Source organism: Hippichthys cyanospilos, chromosome 9 (genome assembly GCF_059441005.1).
Source record: "Hippichthys cyanospilos isolate Australia breed blue-spotted pipefish chromosome 9, RoL_Hcya_1.0, whole genome shotgun sequence".
In the NCBI taxonomy this organism is placed as follows: domain Eukaryota; kingdom Metazoa; phylum Chordata; class Actinopteri; order Syngnathiformes; family Syngnathidae; genus Hippichthys; species Hippichthys cyanospilos.
The window spans coordinates 17,135,176-17,157,805 of record NC_142377.1 but is presented as its reverse complement, the minus strand read 5'-3'; the positions used below and the strand labels follow the sequence as shown (position 1 = coordinate 17,157,805).

General features: G+C 38.9%; 3 protein-coding genes and 1 non-coding gene across 8 annotated transcripts; all 4 read right to left on the bottom strand.

The window, feature by feature from the left end:
* Positions 1-6: 6 nt before the first annotated feature.
* Positions 7-4,675, bottom strand: card19 (caspase recruitment domain family, member 19). 5 transcript variants are annotated; one of them, XM_088424509.1, is made up of 7 exons: positions 4,636-4,671; positions 4,135-4,274; positions 3,358-3,426; positions 2,564-2,720; positions 2,164-2,226; positions 1,971-2,036; positions 7-1,845 (listed from the first exon to the last, which is right to left on the bottom strand). In XM_088424509.1, exons 1-7 carry the CDS (start codon positions 4,640-4,642, stop codon positions 1,736-1,738), a joined length of 612 nt encoding a protein of 203 aa, XP_088280635.1. In that variant the 5' UTR covers positions 4,643-4,671; the 3' UTR covers positions 7-1,735. The 5 variants fall into 5 exon arrangements, with proteins under 5 accessions (XP_088280635.1, XP_088280633.1, XP_088280634.1 ...); XM_088424507.1 differs by having other exon boundaries at positions 4,135-4,314; positions 4,636-4,659; XM_088424508.1 differs by lacking the exon at positions 4,636-4,671 and adding an exon at positions 4,402-4,611 and having other exon boundaries at positions 4,135-4,314.
* On the bottom strand, positions 735-862 carry LOC148419205 (U6atac minor spliceosomal RNA). Its single transcript, XR_015866784.1, has one exon. It is a non-coding gene; the product is annotated as a U6atac minor spliceosomal RNA (small nuclear RNA).
* A 675-nt stretch (positions 4,676-5,350) lies between the features above and the next one.
* bicd2b (BICD cargo adaptor 2b) lies at positions 5,351-12,233 on the bottom strand. Its single transcript, XM_088424309.1, has 8 exons — positions 11,721-12,233; positions 9,807-10,019; positions 9,353-9,505; positions 8,807-9,271; positions 7,683-8,681; positions 7,219-7,370; positions 6,778-7,009; positions 5,351-6,279 (listed from the first exon to the last, which is right to left on the bottom strand). Exons 1-8 carry the CDS (start codon positions 11,952-11,954, stop codon positions 6,277-6,279), a joined length of 2,451 nt encoding a protein of 816 aa, XP_088280435.1. The 5' UTR covers positions 11,955-12,233; the 3' UTR covers positions 5,351-6,276.
* A 689-nt stretch (positions 12,234-12,922) lies between these two features.
* On the bottom strand, positions 12,923-22,568 carry tkta (transketolase a). The gene is made up of 14 exons (XM_088423883.1): positions 22,239-22,568; positions 20,975-21,092; positions 20,787-20,900; positions 19,972-20,069; positions 19,169-19,360; positions 17,785-17,903; positions 17,505-17,701; positions 17,266-17,430; positions 16,481-16,637; positions 15,998-16,128; positions 15,835-15,918; positions 15,663-15,756; positions 15,036-15,158; positions 12,923-13,914 (listed from the first exon to the last, which is right to left on the bottom strand). The coding sequence occupies exons 1-14, from the start codon at positions 22,343-22,345 to the stop codon at positions 13,727-13,729; spliced, it is 1,887 nt and encodes a 628-aa protein (XP_088280009.1). The 5' UTR covers positions 22,346-22,568; the 3' UTR covers positions 12,923-13,726.
* Positions 22,569-22,630: the final 62 nt, after the last annotated feature.

Below are 22,630 nucleotides of genomic sequence, written 5' to 3'. Positions count from 1 at the left end.
AAGAAATCGTGTCATGTTTTTTTATTGTCAGAATATACATTGTTAGTATCTTAACCCAAAGTGGCACATGTTTCATTTAAGGCATCTGAACAGGACCAAAAAAAAAAAAAAAAAGAGAGATGAGAGCAGACAAGACACATAAAACTCAGGATATCCGCAAATATCACTCAGAATAAAAACATAAACAACTACACACAGAAAAAGCCAAGGACTAAATTATGGATGTAATAGAACTACTTTTCACAAAGCACCATTATATCAATATCATCATCAGTTCAAAAAAGGCTAAGTCTTTGTTTGACTTTTTGATTTAGCTATTTACAAGTCGTCTGAGTTCCACCTCATCAATATTACATATTTTCTGTTTCATTGGGTAATAAATCTTTAAAGGTTGTCTGGTTTTTTTTAGGCTAATTTACAATTGGCGGAAGGCACTCAAGTATAGAAATGTCCAGTTAATGTCAGAAATAGTCCACCAATAATTGGACGGGTTATTTATAAACATTAAGTACATTTTAAAGGCAAACAGTGGACTATATGTTTGTAGCCGAGTAAAATGACAAAATATTAACAAAAATCCCCAACACAATCAAGCTTAATAGTTCCATCATTGAGATTTTGTGCTTACATGAAGGCAAAATCGAAAACCTTAAAAGTGTGCCTAAATTTTGATTAAATGCCCAAATCAACCATTATAGTGCATCTTGGCGATGAACACAATCAAAATAAGAAAAAAAAAAACTTGGTTAGAGATGCCACAAAGTAGGTGGCAGTGCCTTAACCGTATATGTGTTGCAGGCCACAGGGGCCATTTCCATCCTTGTCAAGGGGAGTGCTAACCTTCTCTCCTTTCATACAACACACCAAACAACGAAAAATCATGACGTCTTATACTGGGAAACAAGCTCGCGATGTGTCACTTACGGTAGCAACAATTCGAAAATTATTAGCTTCGAGATTGCGATAACAAAATAAATATGTAAATACTGTACCTTTTAAACGGTATTCATTGAATGTTTTTATTTTAGCATTTTTTTCATATATTTAATTTAAAGATTGGAACCCAGAATGCATCGCGCACAAAAGTTGGAATGTGATTGGTTAGGACAATCACGTGACAACTACTCGCCGGATTAAAGTGCAACATGAATACAATTTTAACATATCGAAATAAGCCTATATTGCGTTATCTGATTAATGGATGGAGCAATTAATAAATTGACGTATTTTTCTTCATTTTTATTTTTCTTACTCTTCCTGAAAAAAAGTTGCCTTTGCTTTTGCACTCTGAACCACACGAGGGCGACAAACCACCAATTTGTTCGTGTACTTCAGTACACTCAATTCTTTTTGACTGACGTCAAAATAATTCATCCAGCACTTTGTACTTGGGAAACCTAAATCGAAATGCAGCGTCCGTGAAAACGAGTGATTATTGCATTCATAGAGTTTGTAAATTTAAAGGCTATAACTCACTAAAGAGAGGCTGAATAGTATTTAGAACTTCCCTGTTTGTTTAAAAATTACTTACCTCTAATTATAGATATCAATATGTAGCGTAGAGCCAAATGTTCCCCATCATTCTTAGTTTGGACCTCGAGAGTAATAAATACAAATGCATAAAAACAAAACAAAAAAAATTCTTAGTGACTATTTGAAAGGCAAAGTATGGTGCTGTGCTTTGGTTCAAATGAAAATGTGATGAAGCCCTTGACCACTCAGGCTCAGTCGATCCTTACTTCATGAGGCTTTCTTCTGTGTACCATACAAGAATCTCATGAGCTTTTCTTTTCAAGCCCAAAGCTGCCATCCCAAGGGCCCTGCTTCCTCCAGTGAATTTGGCTTCTACAGAACAAGGACAGCCTCTATGGTGACACTTGAACCCACATGAAAACTCAGGCGTCATTTTTTTTAAACCGAATGAATCCTCCTGAGTTCATAAGCATGACATACAAAAAACAGTTCCTTACCACCATAGTAATAGACTAATGCCATTCCAACAGCAACGCTGAAGCAGCCTAAGAAAAACAGGGGGCCTGGAAAGAGGAACGTTTGAGCGGAATTGCTGAATTCAAACAATGATTCCATATACAGTGTAATAGCATGCAAATCTTTACATGTATAACATGTCAACATTTACAGTATACATTGTATTTCTCGTACCTTTGTCATTCATTACATGTCTTTCTTTGTAGGCACGAGGATATGTGAGAGGATCAACAGAACCTGGAAACAAAAGTGATTATTTAGATTTTGGGTACGTAAACGATACTGTACTGTACTGTACGTATACTCTACTATACTGCAGAATACTGTAGAACCAACACATTCATTTATTTCACACATTTATTTCTTGAAATATTGTCGCTAAATAATAAAGGTTTTATGATGGTGACTGATTGTCAACAATTTGGACTCATGTGGATGTCAGCGCCAACAAAGAGATTGTGTTTTGACTTTGAAGGCCCATCTGAAATGCATGTTATTATTTATGCATTCTTCAATTGGCATAACAAAGGGTGCATGGCTACTATATGACAGAAGAACTATTATACTGGCTAACCTCGGAGGCGGAGCCGTGTTGGCAAGCTGTAATAGACATCCTCAACATGCAGGTGAAGAGCCCTGTAAAATTCCCTGCATGCTTCTTCGCCTTTTGTCTGCAGGTGCATCAGGAGTTCTCCTAGTCGGACGCAAGTGGGCACATCCAAGTTGCGAAACTGGAGTGGAACACAAATGCCGAACTATGAGTTAGCCAACCTAAAAATTCTAATAATCAAATTAAATGCAAGAGTAATTGTCAAGGATGCACTTTTTTTTTTCATGGGTCACTCACATTAGTACCAGAACATAGTATTTGGCAAGCACCCTTTCTTTCATTAAAAACAATCTTCCTCCATTTACGCCGTACCTTGCAATATGTTCCGCCAGTGAGGGTGACGGAAAGGTTCTTAATAAAGTAAATACTGAACCAGTCAACAAAACTCAAAAATATCCTAAAACTATTATTTTTATATTCATTCTAAATGCTCCAGAAAAAAACTCCACTGAAACTCTAACTTCAGCAAATGTAACAAAGTGTTGTCCAAAAGGTGAAAAATAAAGCAAAATGACGAAATATTGACTACTATTACTACTAACAATAATAATAATAATGCAGCGATTCAATACAACTGGACACAAAAGTATAAAGCTTGTGGCTGTGCAGCGTATTTAACCCAACCTAAAAAATTAGTACAACTGATTTTTTTTCGCTTTTTATTTACTGCATATTTTTACTAGCACATTCCAATATATTTTTTAGTGCAGGACAGTTTTTGCTTCTGAAGTGCAGATGATGTTTAACTTTTCACTTACATTAATTGAAGCACAGGCACAATACGATTGTATGTCCAATACAGTTGTCGTTAAAAAATTGCAATTCATCTGAAAAAATAACAAAATATTTCAGTACAATTTTGATTCATGCAATATTCATTTAGCTTAATCATTATTGGAGTTTTTTATCCACATTTAAGAGCATTCAAACAACATAATTTCTTTCCCGTTTTTGATGAGCAGCTACAGTAGTTTTAAACAGAGCTTTTGCAGTGATGTCATTATTAGTGTTTTTATAGTTCACACTGATACGAGAATAGTTAGTGGCTTCTAAAAAATAAGATACTGGATTGTGAATGGACAAAATTTAACCAGTTTATATTATATTTTCAGATATGGTTAACAATGTTCCTTTTACAACAAAACAAATATGAGCTTACCAACCAAGGTACTTACCAACCATAAGTTTTGCCATATCATTCATTACACTTCTCGCAATGAGAAATGAATATAATGGCTGTGACAAAAATTTGTTATGAAATCGCCTCAAATTGTAAGGGACTACAATTTTGCAATTTCCTTGGTAAAATAAGCGTCCGTCTCTGGTTCCACAACCGGATGACAACCTAAGCTGCTTACAAGTTAATGCAACAATCATACTAATAATCCCTCATACTTGCTGAAGTGCACCCACACCATATTTGAATCTTAAAATCATCCAGCTGTGTGAGTATTTCAACGTTTCCTTGGATCTGACAAAAACCATGCATCGGACTTAGTGAATGCTTGTGTGTAACGTGTCCATGTACCACTTGCCTTTGTGGCCTCCTTGTCTGTGAGTATTTGCGGGTAGATTCTGTTGAGCTGCAGGATGATTTTGTCCACCAACTCCGTGTCCAGTCTCCTCTCTGTTCTGAGGAAGGGGCCATCCTCTGTCAGCTGGTCATGGAAACTGTCTGCCCATACACACGGGAGTCTCATTCAAACAAATGGCATCTTCAAAAATACATATATATGTTATTGTAATAAGATCCAAGTTGCATTCGAAGAAAGATGGAATTAAAAGTCGAAGAGACATATTACAGATGTCCAAATGAGTTGGCTACTGTCCGCAGCAAATACAACATCCTTGAAAAAAAAAAAAACTTTTGGGACGTCTAAACAGTGTTTATCTCTTAAGAACTGCCTTTAACAACTAAACAGTGAATCGCGTTGAGTACATTCTTAACATTAGAAACTAAGAGTTCATGTATTAAAGCATAAAAGAAAAGGTAAGATGATAAATGACTATTTTTCCAGTCAACGAAAGAAACGAACCTCCCATGTTGGAGTCCCTTCTGCCCTTTCTCAAGACACGCCCCTTGACGTCATAGAATCTGCGCCGCCAGCGGAAACGGAAGTTAATGTTTTTGTCGTTTTGTGATGATTGAAATTTTGACCAAAAGAGCAAAAAGTAAATTGTACATCGAAATTGAACTATACAGAAACAAATAAAATATTCGTCATGAAAGATTTCACTTTTTTTTTACACTCGAACAAGCTTGAGTAAAATATAAATGCGCCCTCTGTGTATTAGATATCTCCTGTGATCCATTTGACTAGACCTCTATCAAAATGCCCTACCAACATTTTAATGCTGAATTGAATGAACATCAATGCATTTTATTTCTTTTACACTACACTGTAGACGTACATAATTTTTGGCACTAAAAAAAAAGGTTAAATTTCTGAGAATGAACTAGAAATGTGATACAACTCTCACTCTAAATCCTATTAGATTGCGTAGTTATAATTAATATTGAAACCGGCGTGAATTTATCCCATAAATGGATCGTATTATTATCATTTGTAATGTTTGAACATTTCTTACCCTCACCAATTCTCCTCTTCAATTCGCCAAATAGATATGTAACTAAACAGAAAACCAGAACCATGGGAGTTAGATCATTTTATTTGTTTACAAGTCAAAAACTGTTAGCACTGACAGTTCTGCAGTCATGATTTTTGCAAGTGTTTTACCCCAAGTTTTGTGTTTTCTTTTTTAACCATTCGACTCTGTTCAACACAATTGAACAATAACTGTATTTATAAAGAAATACTGAATGACTTGAGTCGGAAAAAGTGACAAACACTGTGTAACATTTTCACTTGGTAGGTCCAAGGGTAGGAGTAATCCAATGTCAGAAATTGCACTTACATCATCACACAAAATGGCACTGAAGACAAGCTTTTTCAAGAAAAGTCCTATACATAATAACAAAAATGTATGATATACTCTCTTTTGTGAATAAAAGCCATGAATACTATAAACATCTGACCTTAACTTAGACAGCTTTAAATAATTTAAAGTTTGCATTTAATACTCTTTTTTCCTGACAACAAGGATAATTTGCTGTGCCTCAGAAATATTCTTTCTCTAAATCATCTAGTTCATTATTATACTGGAAATACAGTATTATCTTTGTGCCTGTGAAGTAACAGCAATTGTCATGTTTCATTTTTCACGCAATTTCTTGAAAATTTAGGTTTCCCGTGAGGTGATGCCTCGATATAAAATAAATACAAATAACAAAAGTTGGTGAGTAACTTAAAAATGACGAGTCTGGTAGATTAAAAATGCACTTTTTGTAAAAACATTTCACAATATTAGAAAAGTGAAAAAAATATTTTTAGAAATGAAGCGGCAACATGTAAAATGCAAAGTGCTCAGTCTGGGTGACACACACACACACACAGCAAATAATTTCAGAATTAATGAACGTTGTTCTTCCAATGTTATTCATCAAAAGGCCGTCCGTGCTTGGAAAACTAAAGGACTGCAGACACTGCTGATGTGTCGTGTAACAGTTTTACAAAACAGTTTTGGCACTTTAAAACAAGGCCCTTGTTGTGTATGAGCTGGGCACAGGTGTCTGGAAACTTCACACTGATCAGACTCCTCAAGGACACTTGAGAGATTTACTGTGGACAAAAACAAAGAGAACGTTTGTGTTTCATTCATTGCTGGTTGATGGCTGGTCTGTGACACAACAGTCAGAAAAGTTAATATGTGCAGCGCGTGCAACGATGCAATGCAGACTTTACTAAGATTTGATAGATAGATAGATAGATAGATAGATAGATAGATAGATAGATAGATAGATAGATAGATAGATAGATAGATAGATAGATAGATAGATAGATAGATAGATAGATAGATAGATAGATAGATAGATAGATAGATAGATAGATAGATAGATATAGTTTGAACTGTTGAAATGTTGAAGAAGGAAATAATGTAAACTATTTCTTTAAAGGCAGAATTTTTGGAAGAATTTAATAATGTATTATAAAACAAGATAAAAAAAGAATAAAATAAAATTAATTGAATGCCCCATGCACTTAACTTTTTGAAAACAAAGGAATCAAAAGCTAAAGCATACACAAAAGTACCAGCCTAGTAGAATTGTTAGCACTTACATGATGACTGGACGGGGATCCTTTGCCCTTAGTTTTGCCCTTTCCCGCCGCCAAAGATGCAGTATTGCGACGCGCCTGCTCATGGTCAAACTCGAGGTCCTCCAGACGCTGGGTGAGGGCCAGTTTCTGCTGGATGGCCATGCGTAACAAAGAGTTCAACGTCTTCTTCTCGTCCTCGGCAGCTGCCAGTTGCCTCTGCATGTCGTCAAGCTGGGTCACGTACTCGTCGCACCTGACGGGAGTCAACAGTAGGGGGTGCCATTTAGCGAGTACAACCTCATGCTCCTACCATTAACCAAATGTAGTTTCCAGATGGCCGGATAGCTATTGCACCAGACAGTTCCCACAATGCTTTGTGCCTTTGTTCAATTGTTATTGTTTTTGTTAGAATTAGCGCTCCAATAAAGACAGACAGATTAAAAATAAAGGTTGTCACTGTACCGTGAAGCAAACATGGCTCTGAGAGAGGAGAAAGTGGCGGCATCTTCTTTCAAAGCCTTGAGTTCATTGCGGAGCTTCATCATGGTTTCAGTCACCATGGCCTTCTCACTATCATATTTGCTTTTTAGGTTGGCCAGTGCAACCTCAGCCGTCTAGAAATAAATGTTTTATGCAGATCACTATTAAACAAGTCAATATAGTGAACACAATCTAACATAATATTGTATTGCCTTTAAACTTTTTTGTAATCAAGTACAGCACATTTGTCTCCAAGAATTTAGCTGTATTTAATTATTTGATTGCAATTAATTTGATAATTTGTTCACAAGGACAGCTAATAAGAAGTGTTTATCTCAATGAATAAATGTTGAAATAAATCTTAAAAATCCTGCATGAGAAAGTTAAACTGTATCGCTCATACACATGTCTAGTGAGCTGAAATAGATTTGGTGTGAGCCACTGACCTGTTTGTTGGCTTTGAGCACAGCTCTGAGCGTGGCTATCTGTTCTCTCTTGGTGCTCAGCAGAGACTTCAATTTGAGGATCTCCTCCATACAAGCCTCTTTATCTTTATCTGCCACAGTGCTCAGCTCCAGGTTGGCCAGCCTCTGGCGGGACAGCTCGGTGGTCCGGTCCACCGCTTGCTGCAGGTGGCGGATCTGGTCTCGAATGATGGCGACTAGATTGTAGATGTTCATGGGCTCCGGGCGGGGTTCAGGGGCTGAGACGACGACGGTTTCGGGGGAGTCCGCGTTTTTGGGGTCATTCTCGGGAATGAGTCCATTAGTGAGAAGTACGGATGTGGAGTGTGCCTTTGCTTCTTGCCCACGCCTCACCAATGCTTTGCCCTCTTTGTAGTAGTCCAACATAACGCGATTGGGGGTCTCATTGTTGCACATGCAGACGTGGTTGTAGAGATTAGCCAGCTCCTCGCTAAATGCTATGAGCTCATCTTGGGCCACATTGAGGCTGCCGAGTGATTCTCCTGCAGTTTCGCTAACCAGACGAAGCTCCTTCTCCAGGCGGGCCATCTCCATTTTATCTGCTTGGCTCATCTTCTCAAGAGAAGCTAACTTCGATCGGAGCTCATGGAGGTCACTCTCAAGCCGTGCTCGTTCTTCTTCGTACTGGGTTCGACAATTCTCGTACTGTGCCCTAAGTGTCTTTAACTCCTGCCTCAACTCGCCAGCTTCAGAAACAGCCACGGTGTATTTACACTTCAGAATCTCTGGCCCGTTGATGTCTAGCTCGTAGTAATCTCCGTCTTCGTGGCTGTCACGATCTTTTTCACCGTCGAGGGCGGACTGACGCTCCTTGCTGGCCTGAAGCTTCCTCATGGCGCTCAGGTTCTCAGTGAGTCGGTTGACAGTCTCCTTTTGCTCGGACACTGTCCCGTAGGCCTGTTCAAGCTGCTTCTGGTTCTCCTGCAGAGTGTTGATGAGGGCCATTTTTTCCCTTTCCACCTAAGACACAAATATGTGCTGTTTCAGTAGCGTAACGTGATCTATAGAATAAAGTTAGAAACAAAATTGACAGCCCAAGCTTAACAAGCTACACAAAAGACACAACTATTTAATGGACCTCCTACCTGTCCAAGCTGTTGTTTCAGTTTCTGGATCTCAGAAATGTTGAGCTCGCTCAGCAGGTCATCCACCAGGCTCGGCGCTGGCTTGAAAGAATCTCCTCTCTGGCCTGCCGCTGAGTCGTTGTCTTTGTCACCTTCACCTGCCTTGATCAAGCCATTCTCAAAACCACGGATCAGATCATCGTTGTCCAGATCAGAGATAGCGGAGGGTTCATCGTGGAGTTTAAGGTTGTCGAAGGAGATATTGAACGAGCCGTTGTACACGGAGCCGCCGATGGTCACGTAGTGTGAGAGCTCCTTGCGTAAGGTGGCTTTCTGCTCACGTTCAGTTTTAATTGTCTCTAAGGCCTCAGTTAGCTGGCGCTCGGCTATCTCCCTCAGCCGCATGGCATCCTCCAGCTGGCTGTTTAGGCACTGGGAGTCCTCCTCCAGACGGCGGATCTCGTACTTGAGGCCTTCGAATTCCACCTGAAAGGATATAAAAATAGATGTGTAAGGTTTTCATGTTTGTTTTTTTAATTCACCACATTGAAAACCACTTTTTTGCACCTGGTTCTGTCTTAGTGTAGACACTTGTTTCTGCAGAGAAATGTTCTCCTCTTCCAGTTCACTGTAGTCCTGCAGTAGACGGGCCTCACGCACTTTATACTCCCGAATGTCATCCCGCAGTTGACTGCGCTGCAGCTCAACTTGGTTGGAAGTCTACTCAATGGGTAAAGTGCAGAAAAAAGATGAAATATAAGGGATTTACAATAAGCATATTGAAACACAGTTGATCTGCACTCACATGGGCAAATTTTCATGGAAAAATATGACTCATGCAAAACATGATGACATCATGCAGGAACTCAGCATAATCCCTATCTCAATTCAGTAGGCATCAAAGGATAAACTTTGGGTGGCTACTACAGGTATATTTAAAGATTTTTGCAATACTTATGTTTCCATCAATCTATTTTATCCTAAATTTGACTAAACACATTTTACTTTTCATGTCAGTCACCTCTCTCATTTCCAGAGTGATGAGTGACAGGCGCTCATTCTCAGCTTGCACACTGGCAATTGAGACTTTGGCCTGGCGAAGGTCATTTTGCAGCTCCAGGATTTTCTGCTGGTACTGCGCTTCTTTACTGGCTGACTCCAAGATCAACGATTCCTCCCTGCTTTCTCCGTCTGCTGCCACCTTCCTGTGGGTTGAGTGTGCTTGCCCAAAGGCCTGTAGAAAGGAAAGACAGATAAAAATAGTAACAAATATGAGGGTCACACAAATGCATCCATTATTTCAAGTAGCCTTATGAAGCAGTATTATTTATTTGCAGTAGTCATTAAAACGGCAACAAACCAGAATTGCAAATATACCGAGCATTAATATGAATAACCTTTTACCCCCAAAAAATGGAACAAAACTGTCAGACTTTTTTTTTTTTAAATCTAACCAGTCATTTGTGCAACAGGCTGGTCAGAGCTCCAGCTCTGATGGCATTCTTGCTCAAGAAGGAAGTAGGTCATCATCATGAGACCTTCTGAAGAATTAGATAATACTGAGTCAACTGACTGTGATTAACTCCACAAAAGGTTTCATACAGATGACCATTACCTACCATCAACGTACTTTTGAGAAAAGGTCAGCATTGCATTTGTTTCACATTCAATATTTTGTTTGCGAAACACTGTGTCATAACCCTAAACAGAAAATACAGCATCCCCTGCAAAGGGAAGTGGATGGGGGTGGGGAGGTATCTGGATTTGTGCAGGATGTGGGAGTTGTACAAATGCATTGGAGGAGGAATTTGCACTGTGTCTGCACTCAAGTTGTACGGCTGTCTTTCAGTATAGTGTGATATTCTCTACATTTCTAGTTTGCCACATAGGCAGTCATGAAAGAAGGCAGCATTGCATACCAAGAACAAGACCAGACGTGACAAGACACACTTCTCATTTGATAATGAAGAAATTACACTGGCACACACTATTATACTTTGAGCAAATATTAAACATGTAATTCAGGTATGATGATTAGTCATAACCCTTTCCGAATCAAATGATACTAATGAGAGTGTTATGAGATTAAAAAAAAACATTCTCGCCATTATAAATAATGCTCAAAAAGTGACAAGGTAGTTCTGAGGTTCAGAATTGCAATATCGGCTCTGGACTATGCTTGGAGTTTACATGTCACCCCCCATGCTTGGGTGTGTTTTCTCCAGGCTATCCGAATTCCGCCCACATTCCAAAAACATGCACGTTAAGGTCATTGAAATCTCCGAATTGTCCAGAAAAGAAATATAGATGGCTGTGTTTACTTATACTGGTATCGGACTAAATAAATGGTGTCAAACATTTATACTCGGATACTAAATATGTCAATACTGATATGACCAGTATGGAAGTAACTCCCAAGAAAGTGAAATAGAACCCATGTAAACCATTTGGATTTTTTTTTTTAAACAATATTTGATTAAAACCAAACAGAACACGTTTTAATCACAATTGTAAGACAATGGCAAGTTTAAATAACCCACGAAGTTTGAAAAAGTGGTAACAGAGTGTCTATGTTTTTAGTTTCATTTTAGTTATTTAGCTCCAATAGCTGCACAATAGTATCAGCTCAGTAAGTAAGCTAAAGTGTGCTGACATTGCTGCAACGACAGCAACAATAAATATAATTTTATGTCATCGAAAAAGAGCATCTTTTATATCTTTCGAAAGGCTGTTGTTTTTACACTGCTGAGCTCTTATATTTCATCTCCAGGGACCGCAGGTTTAGCCGTGCGTGAAATGAATAATAGAAGCAAAACCTCAATAATTCAAGACAAAGCCAGGCTTTTCTCAGCAAGCTTTGACGTAACGTCTTGGCCACATATGAGATGTTTTAAGTGGCATGCCATTTAATGCTTGACGGGTGACCTTATCGTACCTCTTTGAGCTGATCCAGCTCCTGTCGGACCGCTTCATACTCGGTTTCCAACTCATCAAATCGCTGTTTGAGCTGTTGTTTCTCCTCCAGAACCGCCAGTCCATATTCCGCCGCCTGGATCTTTTCCTGCGTGGTTTCTCGCAGCTCCCGGGAGAGTCGCTCCACCTCGACTTGGAGCCACTGCGGCCCGGCCTCGGTCACCAGTACCGCTTCGGGATATTCCTGATCAGCCATGGAAATGTTGGCGAACCGCGGGTTCCCAAGCAGTAACGGGACCCAGCCCTGGCTAGCCGGAGCAGCGAAGAAAAGAGAACGGGACTTGAAATCACTGCCCTCTCTCTTTGAAGCGCATTGTTGGAATTCGCTTAGCTTCCGTGCGCTTTATTCGCTTCGTTACACATTGCGAAGGCGCACGCTAGTCGACAATAGTTCCATCCTTGGTGACTTTGTTTGGGTTGCTCTATTTTTGAAGCTGACAGACAAACTTGAGTTGAAGATAATCGAGTAGTGGAAAAAAATGCCCCTGTACGACATTCAAATGAGTGGCGAGGGAAATGTAGTTTAATTCTCACATTAGCCTGTACGCTTCACTTGGCAAATAAACTACAAGTACCAAATCCATTGCGCAGGCTCTGACAAAATGAACCCGACTCATGCGTTGAATTAAATGCAGTGCTGCTATCTACAGGCGGAATATGAAAACTGCAACCGTATTTGGCTTTGGCTTTAATCATTTTGAGGATGTTATTAGCTTACTCTTTCGCACACGATAAATTTGTTGACTCAATCGGACATTTGGATGTTCGTTTCAAGAATATTATTGAGTGTATAAAACTAATCTATAAAACCTCTGTTTTTGACATATTAAATATTTTAGGATCCATATTTTAACTTTGATTTAATTTTATGCCACGCAATTTAACTCGCAGTCTTGCTATTTATGGACTGACAGTTGTTAATTTATAGGTTTCGTGAAGGTTCTCTGCCGTCCAGGTCATGGATTCGTTCAACCAGAACATTTGAATTGGGATTCACCAGAGATATAAAAAGAAGAAATAATTCAAAGTAAAATTAGCCTTTGAATCAAAGGCGAATCATTTCGACTTTTTCAGGGTTTTATTTTATAAGAACATTGTTTATTTTCCTATGACAGTTTTACTTTTTGTATTCTCCAGATCATCAAACACATACAAACTACAAGATTCAAATGTAGAGGTCTTTATTACATGAAATAATGGTGTACTTACAAAACTTCAAGTAACTGTTCTTAGGTTACATGTCAGACTTAACTAACTACAGTACACAGTCACAATCAAACTTCTGCATCAGCACAAAGGAGTCCCCCACCTCATAAAAAGGATGCCACCTCATTTTGTACTACATAATGTTAGTGTGGTCCAGGTGTACAGTTGTCGAGCGAATGGTAGGTGACAACAACAATACACAACGTTGAGTTGAAGACGCCAACATTTGTATCATTTAGGGGTGTGTGACCTGTGCACGTTTAAACCAATCTACATTTGTTTTTTGTTTTTTTTCTCCACTAACTTCTAGACAAAACAACTCACCTAGTTTCTTTCTGACACTGTTGTCATGACAACTACTTTACTACTAACCAGTAACCACCCACCCTATTGTACGAGCCACATTTGGAACAATATATAAAAACATCGCCACCTTCATGACGTGACTGAAAAAGCATTGCAAAACCACATGGAACCATCACAATGTACTCTCGTTGAACATGTAAAAAGTGTGTGTTTTCGATGGCCACATTTGGACAAGAAGGGATACGTTGCGTGTGTGGACTTGTTTGTACGTCACGTGATAGGTGCATAAAAGATGAGCAAAAGTGTAATTCTACTTTGAAAAATCACAACATCACAATACTTGAAACACTTACGGGAACTCACAGTGAAGAAAAGGAGAAAAGGAGCTGGGTGTCATGTGACTCACTTGAGCGTTGATCAATTTGGTGAGAAAATGGGTCGGGCAAGGGAGGGTATTTATTTGGCATTGGTGGAGGTGCTGAGCATCTTGCGTACGGCCTGGGCGATTGCGTCACGGTCGATGCCGTAAATCTTGAGGAGCTCATGTGGTTTTCCACTATGCGGTGCGTGGGACACGGCCAAACGGTGAAGGTTGAAGCCGGTCTCGTTGACGACGGCAGAGCACACGGCCTCTCCCAGGCCACCTGGGACATAACAAGATATCACATCAAAAAAATGTCAGGCAAAGTCACGTTGTCACTCCAGAGCAGAGAGGAGCGATGGAAACACACATGCAACATTCACATTATGAGAAATCCTGTTTATAAAATGTCATTAATTTGTGTGTTTATTTGAAAATAATCTAGTTATTTATTTCTTATACATTTATCAAACTAACTAATCTCTAAATAATAATAAAAAAAAGAAATCTCAGTAAAATAAAAACATTTCTATATTGCTGGTGTCGGGCAGAATCCTCATATGTCCAAAATAATCACTTTTCAGGAGACTCTAAAAATGGCAAGTTTGTTTTTAATTAATTGTATTCCATCATTATTATTAAAATGGAGGATGGGATACAAATAATTTAATTAAAAAAAATCTTTTGTTTCAAAGTTAGAACTGAATATTAAAAAAATACAACTGACTGTCATGTAACAATATTCGGTCAATTAAAAATAATAATATATAGCAAGCAATAGAACATGCACATGAGGAACACCATATTAAGAGGAACCATAATTTTCATTTGGATTTTCAAATCGAGAAAAAAAAAAAATCTTAAGTATTGCATGTTTCAAATATATCTCAGAATGTTGTAATTCAAAATCCAAACATTTGCAATGCATGCTTTTCACTGGCCAGCAATGATAATGACTAAATATTCAATTGTGGTCTAGTTGGCTTACATGTGAAATGAATAGAAAAGCTAGTATGTATTGTCCAGTCAAGTCTGCAACATCCCCCATCCCCACTGCCTTGGTGGACAGAGAGCATGGCTGCCTGTGCTATCTAGGTCACAAAGTACCCCATGGGCACATGCTCAGCTAAAGTAATGTGACAGCGCACTGCCTAGTTGACTTCCACATTTAACAAAAGCTCCATGATACCTTGCCTGCAATGAGGGCGCAATACAGCCAGCCAATAAGCAAATTCCACGGCATTGTGTCCTTTTTCTCCAAGCCAATGGAAACGTGCCACAGCAACACACATGATGATGCGGTGCAAAGCAAAAGTGCCCCAGCTGCACAGGCCGAGAGATGCCTTTTTGCTGAAAGCCTGCTTGCTGTCATGCAATATGCAAAAGCGAAGAAACATTTCCAACCTTCGTTGTAATGGTCCTCCACAATAAGGATTCTTCCCCTGGTGGCACGCGTGTGATCAATGATGGTCTTGGCATCAAGAGGTTTGATTGTGAACGGGTCAATCACACGCACATATATCCTCTCTGCAACAACAAGAATGGAGAAGCAGGATTTTTTTTCGAGTCACAGATACCAGATGCAAAGTTTAGCTTACATATTGTTAGTTAAATTAGTTGGTCAGAATGCTTTTTTGTTAACATCACTTAAATAACTAGTTACTTTTCAGAGTGGAACCAATGTGGGATAAACATTTTTTGACAGGACTATGTTATTTGAATGTACTGCAAAGTTATTCAAAAAATTCAAATTAAATGTCACATTGCATTGCATAGGGCTGCAAGGTGATGGTATGTCAATGTGGGTAACAACAATATGGCATTTGTGAATCCTGACTTGGCCACAGACAAATAAACCATTCACATTCACACTTTCAGCACAGACAAAATGGCCATTGCTGACAATTGAACATTGGACTACTTGGTCACTCTATATTAGATGGTTGACACATCGGGCACATCTCTTATAAGAGATGCTAATTTAAGTTAAATAGAAACCCGTATTGACTTCAAGTGCTTGTTTGACAGTACCTTTCTTTAGGTGTTCAGCCGCTGCCAGAGCCTCATGCAGAATCACTCCAGCAGCCACCACAGTAACCTGATCATCTTTGTTCTGGTACACCACCTAGCAAAAGAGGAACATACAGTATTTTGGAGTAAACCTATAAAATAGGCACATCCACCGCAGGGGAGATAAGCCTACCTTAGCCTGTCCAACATGGAAATCTTCATTACTGTTGTAGATGATGGCATTGTCTTGGCGACTGGTTCGGATATAGCAAACACCCTGTGTGAAGCGAAACAAAAGGACAGTCAGGTTTCCCTCCAAAAATCACCCGTTTTTATGTGAAGCACATTTGTTTTACCTTGGTGGATGCAGCCAGTTCCACAGCCTTCTCTGTAGACACTCCATCACTGGGATAAAAGATGGTAGTTCTAGGGAGTGCCCTGAACATAGCGATGTCCTCCAATCCCATCAAGGAGGGCCACTCCTCTCCTGTAATATATACATTTAGCTGTATGATAGTTTCAATATGGCTGATGATGGTTACACGTCATAATCTGGGCAGTTGAAGAAGATGCATGCAGGAGACATTTTGGACGTGGCATGCTTGAGGTGTACCTGTGCTAAAAGAGGAACACAAGGTTCCTTGCAGTAGACTTCCAGGGCAAAGAAGAAGGGAGAAGTGAGGACAAGTGGAGTATTGGTGAGGAAAAGACAGGATTAGAGGACATAGGAGAAAACTACAAGAAGTGAAGTCTCATAAAAAAAATAAAAATAAAAAAACAGGAGAGGGGTGCTCAGCGTGAGGGAAATAAAGGTTGATCAGGGTTCTTGTCTTACTAACCAGTGGACACGCCGCAGTGGGAGCCACATAGATTAATGTTGCTATCTGATATGGCAGCCAAGCGGAGCTGGTCGTAGGCGCGTGTGAAAAAGGATGCCAGGGTGCTGGCAAACACAACGTTCCTGTCACGGGCCGTACATCCCATGGCAACACTGACCTACAAAAGGAAAACGATGCACACCACTTATAGTCAACTTTGTATGAATATACATAAAAAATGAACACATTTTTTTTTAAATATTATACTATGTATTCATGTATACATTTTGGGAGATTTTATACATATATTTTTTTTCCTAACGCAATTAATCAGATACAAAATATTATTGGTGATTATTTAATGGTTACTACATCTTACTGAATCTGCCCTTCAACCTTTGCCTTTCCATCAGCCAGATGGCTTCACCCACCCCACTAATTAATATTTCACTTGCCGTGACTGCTTAGCATCATACAAACGCCTGACCTAGATTAGAGTCAGCTGCAGTTGAAGACACAACAGTGCCAACACTTAAATGGCTGTTTCTTCCAAGTGATCAATCTCATAATAATATTATGAGTAAGATAATAATGACCCATCTCAAGGGGAGAATGTGATCATTGGAGTCGTGAACAGTAATCATAATATCCTATAATTTAGGTCCTTCCCTAAATAATTGGCTGGCAACTCATATATAATTTACTATCACATATGACCAACTGTAAAATGTATAATCCTGGATGGGACACAAAGGCATTTATTGAGGACCGAATTCCTATTAGCGAGGATTCTTAACACAGCCTACCATATTCTGCTGGGCAATGTAGCACTCCACAAAGCGATTGGGATGTTCATTCTTGAAAATCTCAGAGTAGGTGAAGTTATTTGTGTCTCCATCAAGAGCCACGATGCGTTCGTTGTAGCGGGCTAATTTGGTGATGGCCATCCCATAGGCCTTGCGCGTGGCAATCTGTGGAAGAAAGACATGTTAGATTAACTGGAACTTTGAGTAAACACTGAATGTGTTGAGCAAGGGTGAGCAACCTTTTCTCCAGGTTTGTAAGTGGGTGCGCTGGCCATACGGATGTTCCTCAGGCTTACTGGAGGCGAGTCTTCGACAGGAGTAGGGGGGTACAGGTGCTTACTGGTGCTCATAATCCGACTCTGCAGATCTTTCATGACCATCTCGGCCATGTCTTTAGGCAGAATTTTGGAGTACCAGCCCATCTTATCTTCAGCGGCTTAAAACACCAACAACCAAACATCATCACATTAGCTGCGAGAGACAAAGCATTTAAGTGTATTTTCAGTGACTGACAATTACCTGGAATGCCTTTGCCCTTGATGGTTTTGGCAATGATAGCAGTGGGCTGATGGCGTGCGTGGCTCAGAGCCTTGCACAGTTCCTCCACACTGTGTCCATCCACAATAATGGCATGCCATCTAGATACACATTATACACACAAATATCACTTGAAAAGAAGAATTTGGTTATCCAAAATATACTAAGACTCATACACATGCAGGAACTACATAAAACATATACCTTTATTGCAGTCGAATAATCATAATTTTGATCTGTCAATAAAAAAAAGCGCGTCTGTTTTTTTTTCCCCCCTCTGGTTCATGTCCCATTCTATTAGACAAATTTCTGTGGAATGGTTTAATAGAGTTTGCATGATTTTGCAAACTAACAGATGAGCTAACAATTATGTATAATAATGAGCTTGCGAATATTCTAATTCATTCAGGTCAGTGCATTCTCAGGAAATGTAATCAATCCCAAATGGATTGCTCTGTTCTAAAAGAATTCATCAGCTAATGCACATAGGATAGATATGACTGCTGTGGCCCAAATGTTGATTTGGAAACCCAAGTATTTATAATCTAACTTTAGCCAAAAGCCACCCACGTATCACTGATTTGGGGCGTAAAAAGACAGTCAATTACAGCTTCAAGGATTAATAAATTCATAAACAGCTCATTGATTATCATTTAATATTAATTGATAACCATTTTTGATAAACAATTAATCATTTTGAGACCTAGTTTGATTTTAATGGCCCAAATATTTGGAATTCTAAGCTCTCACCTGTTACCGATACATATTTTCCTGTTTTTGTAGGCTGTGTTAAGCAGGCTTATTATTTTTGTTTTGTTTTTTTCTGATGTTACAGAAAAGCTAGTAACTGAATCTTAGGTAATTTATTTTATTGCACTGTCAACTTGAATTAATGTCCTGTTTTTTTTTTTTTTTTATACAAGGATGAAATGAAAACTTGCTTGTTATATGAAACATTGATTAGAAAAATTAATTATCAACAGATTAATCGATTATTAAAATAATCATTAGTTTAGCCTGCGAGTCAATTAAGGTATTTATTGTGCATGTTTGCAGTAGTTGTTTTATTATTTATGTTAGGACCAGAAATGTAATAAATTTTAGGAAACTTCATTAAATTAGCGTAATCTTTCATAGGCCCTTAAAAATTTTAATTATAACCTCTTGTTTTTTACTTTTTTTAGGGAGGTGAAAAATTGAACTTATTGATGATGCTCATGAATAACATACATGCATTTTCTATACATTTCATAAAATGTTTTTTTTCATCCATATTGACATGTATACTGGGCTTTATTTAAAAAAAAAAAAATGCCTAAAGTTGACAGCCCATTTAACACAGTTAACCGGGCTTGTATGGAATTACCCGAAAGCTTCACAGCGTCTCTGGTATTTCTCTGCCTGATGCTGCAAAGGCGCAGAGTCATTTTGGCTCAGGCGGTTGATGTCCATAATGGCCACTAGGTTGTCAAGCTGGTAGTACGACGCGAAAGACATGGCTTCCCATACGGAGCCCTCTGACATTTCGCCATCCCCCAAGAGGCAGTAAACACGGTAGCTGCAGTGGAGAAGAGTTACACCATTAGTGTGCGTGCGCTTGTGTGCATCAAGCATGAAAATGCTATCTGACACTTTTCCAGTTAGATTGATTCCTGATTTGACAGCCCGCTTGCTAAGCATGGAATGCTAGACGCCTCCTAAGGCTTCTGAAGGTGTGGCTGTGGAATTATCACACCTGCAACCTCCAACTTGATTTACATTTTTGTCAAATATAAAGGAATTGTCTTTAGACGATTGTCTTTGTATGCAGTTAAAAAAGAATAATCATTTTTCTTATAGGAATTGGTTTGTAACAAATCAGAACAATTAACAGTGCATAAATCCACGGTTGAAAGCATGATGTCTTGTTTTTTTCAGAGAGAAAATCTGCTTTGAAGAGACGTGAGATACAACTACTGGGCCTGTGATTATTAGAGCAGAAAAATCAGGAGAGCAGAGCATGTAGCCACAGCGCACATCTACTGTGTGGACAATTTAAAAATTGCTCCGAAGAACTGACACGCTAGACCTCATTAAGGCATTTAACTAGTGTGTGCACTTCTGAACAAATTTGAATCTGTAGATTTAAACCGTTTGTGAAAATAACTCTTCGTGATTATGAGGAATTACCTGGCTTTGTCAAAGTATTTCCCAGTGTACGCCATTCCACAGGCCACACCGAGCCCCTGTCCCAAATAGCTAGTGGTTACATCCACAAATTGCTGCTTCTGAAATGGAACATAAACACAATGGACATAAAGCGTCTACACACCCCTGTTCAAATGTTCAAAAGAAAAAAATCAGAGCAATTCTTGTTAAATGGAAGTCTTGACAAACTAGTCAACATTCAAAGTACCCCTCATTTACCCAAAGAAAAAATTCTGCTGCTCTGGTAGGCCTTCCCTGACATTTGGGGGGTGTTTTACTCTTTCATTGGACCATGACACATTTTCCCTCCTGCATGTGGGATATTTGGGGATATAAAGTCTGATGAAAGCAATGTGGAACTTATTGGCCATAATTCAAAAAGTATGTTTGGAGCAAACATAAAAGCTCATCAAAAGAAAACAAAAGAAAACCATACCAACAGTGAAGCATTGAGGTGGCATCATGAGGCTTTCTTTTCTAGCTAGAATTCCTTGGGCAAAATGGAAAAAAAAATACTAGTGTGTGCTGCCTCATTTAACATAAATTTGAACACGACCGCTTGATTCTATCAACAAAATACCAATAATAACTACATTAATTCAGTTCACTTTTACTTTCTGTTCTGCAGATTTGTACTAAATGAAATTTTATATGAAAAATTTGTGAAAAGCGTGGTTAATTTTTTCCCCTATGCCACAAAAAGTTGTTTTTTGAACATCGGCGTGAACACAGTGTTACAGGGTTTATTGTATATTGGAGTGGTTAGGTGCTTTCCCAAGCATGTCGTGTGTTCTTACAGGGGTGAGATGGCCCTCCAGTGAAGAATCAACCTGGCACATACTGAACAACTCGCTCTCTTTCAGGAAGCCTGTCTCAACCCACATGGAGTACAAGGCTGGTGCAGATTGAACCTGCCATAGAGAAAATGAGGAAATCAGTACTGTGTCTTATCTTGAAACATATCCTCCTTTGAACAGGTTCGCACCTTGGACATAAGGAAACGATCGCTGTGGTAGTTTCGTGGATCCTCAGGGCGGTACTTCATAGTGTGGAAGAAAAGCACAGACATGATTTCTGCCACACTGCAGCATGATGTAGGGTGTCTGGGGGAGAAAGGCGGGGAGAGGGAGCTTTTATGCAGATGTCACAAGTGCACAAGCACGCGATGGCATCGTCACAAATCTTCCAAAGATGCTCACAAAAAATATATATATATATCTGGTAACCATGATAATGAAGAAAAAAAAAACATACACTTATTTATCACATAGCTGAAGAGCTACTGTAACAATAGTGCCTATTCATATTTACTTAATACTGAATTAAAAAAAAAAAAGGATCTTTTCACAGTGTAGGCCTACTATTCATTTTGATTCAGGGGACTAGTATGTGGAATAAAAATAAATAAATAGATAGAAGAATTCAAATACTGTACTACTGTTCCATCAACACTTAAAACAGATTAATTGTATTGACACAAAGATGACCATCTCGCCTTATGGTGTCTCGGGGGGTGTACCACGCCGTATGGCTGGCGAACTACTGTCATGCATAATTAATGTATGTATACCAGTATTTTTAATTTAAAAAAATGTACATTATTGCTCAAGTACTTGATGGGGAGGTCCAATATGTAGTATCAGTAAGTATTCTTTATTTGGTCAATTAAAACAAGCTATGTCTTGATTCTTTTTGTTGTAATGTATTATTCTGTGTCCTGTGCAATAAAAGGTCGAGTTTTTTATTTTATTTTTAACCTTCATCCCTAACAATGAATGCCATGTAAACCATATTGTGGAGTGTATTATTGAATAAAATATTTTTTCTTCATTTCAAGTCTCACTTAGAATGATGTTTAAAAATAATGAAATGATGAAAATGCATGTGGTGCCTAATACATAAAATGGAACCAAAAAAACATTCTATGTGTTTGCTCTAAAAACTAAGCATACATAAGCATGTATTGTGCAAAATACTGCAAATGCAAATATGTTTAATTTAAAGAAATTGGTCGTTGCAAATGCTTTACTACTTTTTTTTCTCTTTTTTTAAACGACACATTTGGCACAGAAAAAATGTCAGAGGAGCAGAACAAAGGCAAAGGTCTTTTTCAGGCCCTTCAGTTAATGTGCACAGCATGCATATACATTCATAAGTACGACTGTTGCTTGTGGAGAAATATTATGTTTGCAAACAGTTTTTTTTAACTGTGTTTATACAATACAGGTGTTTTATACACGTCCACTCACCCTGTGCCTGCTGCAGTCGTCGCCTTGATGGAGTTGATCCTAAGGCGATGGGCGATGTTCCTCAACGCCTGCACTGTCTGTTGGTCAGGTTTGTGGTAATCCTCCATGAAGGCAGAATGTCGAGCTCCAACAATCCTTCGTTTGTAAACGGGTGAAAGTATGAGGACGGGCGAGGGTGACCCAACCTGAAAGTGTGCAAGAGATGGCGTTAGGGACAGACAGAAAGACAATAGAGAGTTTGGATTGATCCTATCAGGTATGCAGACGCATAGATGTGCAAGAACACACTACATACACACAAGCAAAAATCACACACACTAACACGCATGCATCATTAGGCGCAGAGGAGGGGCAAAAGAGTGACGTACACTGCTAAAATTGCATTGCACGCT

What these genes read in the sequence shown, in the direction of transcription:
- bicd2b (XM_088424309.1), bottom strand. Translation starts at nt 11,954, where the DNA reads ATGGCTGATCAGGAATATCCCGAAGCGGTACTGGTGACCGAGGCCGGG. An exon ending in TCACTCTGGAAATGAGAGAG is followed by an intron (nt 9,506 to 9,806) that starts GTGACTGACATG and finishes CCCATTGAGTAG; the next exon opens with ACTTCCAACCAAGTTGAGCT. An exon ending in CTACACTAAGACAGAACCAG is followed by an intron (nt 9,272 to 9,352) that starts GTGCAAAAAAGT and finishes ATATCCTTTCAG; the next exon opens with GTGGAATTCGAAGGCCTCAA.
- card19 (XM_088424507.1), bottom strand. Translation starts at nt 4,299, where the DNA reads ATGAGACTCCCGTGTGTATGGGCAGACAGTTTCCATGACCAGCTGACA. An exon ending in GTGCCTGTGCTTCAATTAAT is followed by an intron (nt 2,721 to 3,357) that starts GTAAGTGAAAAG and finishes GTTCCACTCCAG; the next exon opens with TTTCGCAACTTGGATGTGCC. An exon ending in ATTAGTCTATTACTATGGTG is followed by an intron (nt 1,846 to 1,970) that starts GTAAGGAACTGT and finishes CTTGTTCTGTAG; the next exon opens with AAGCCAAATTCACTGGAGGA.
- tkta (XM_088423883.1), bottom strand. Translation starts at nt 22,345, where the DNA reads ATGGAGGATTACCACAAACCTGACCAACAGACAGTGCAGGCGTTGAGG. An exon ending in ACGACTGCAGCAGGCACAGG is followed by an intron (nt 21,093 to 22,238) that starts GTGAGTGGACGT and finishes TTTCTCCCCCAG; the next exon opens with ACACCCTACATCATGCTGCA. An exon ending in TGGAGGGCCATCTCACCCCT is followed by an intron (nt 20,070 to 20,786) that starts GTAAGAACACAC and finishes GTTCCATTTCAG; the next exon opens with AAGCAGCAATTTGTGGATGT.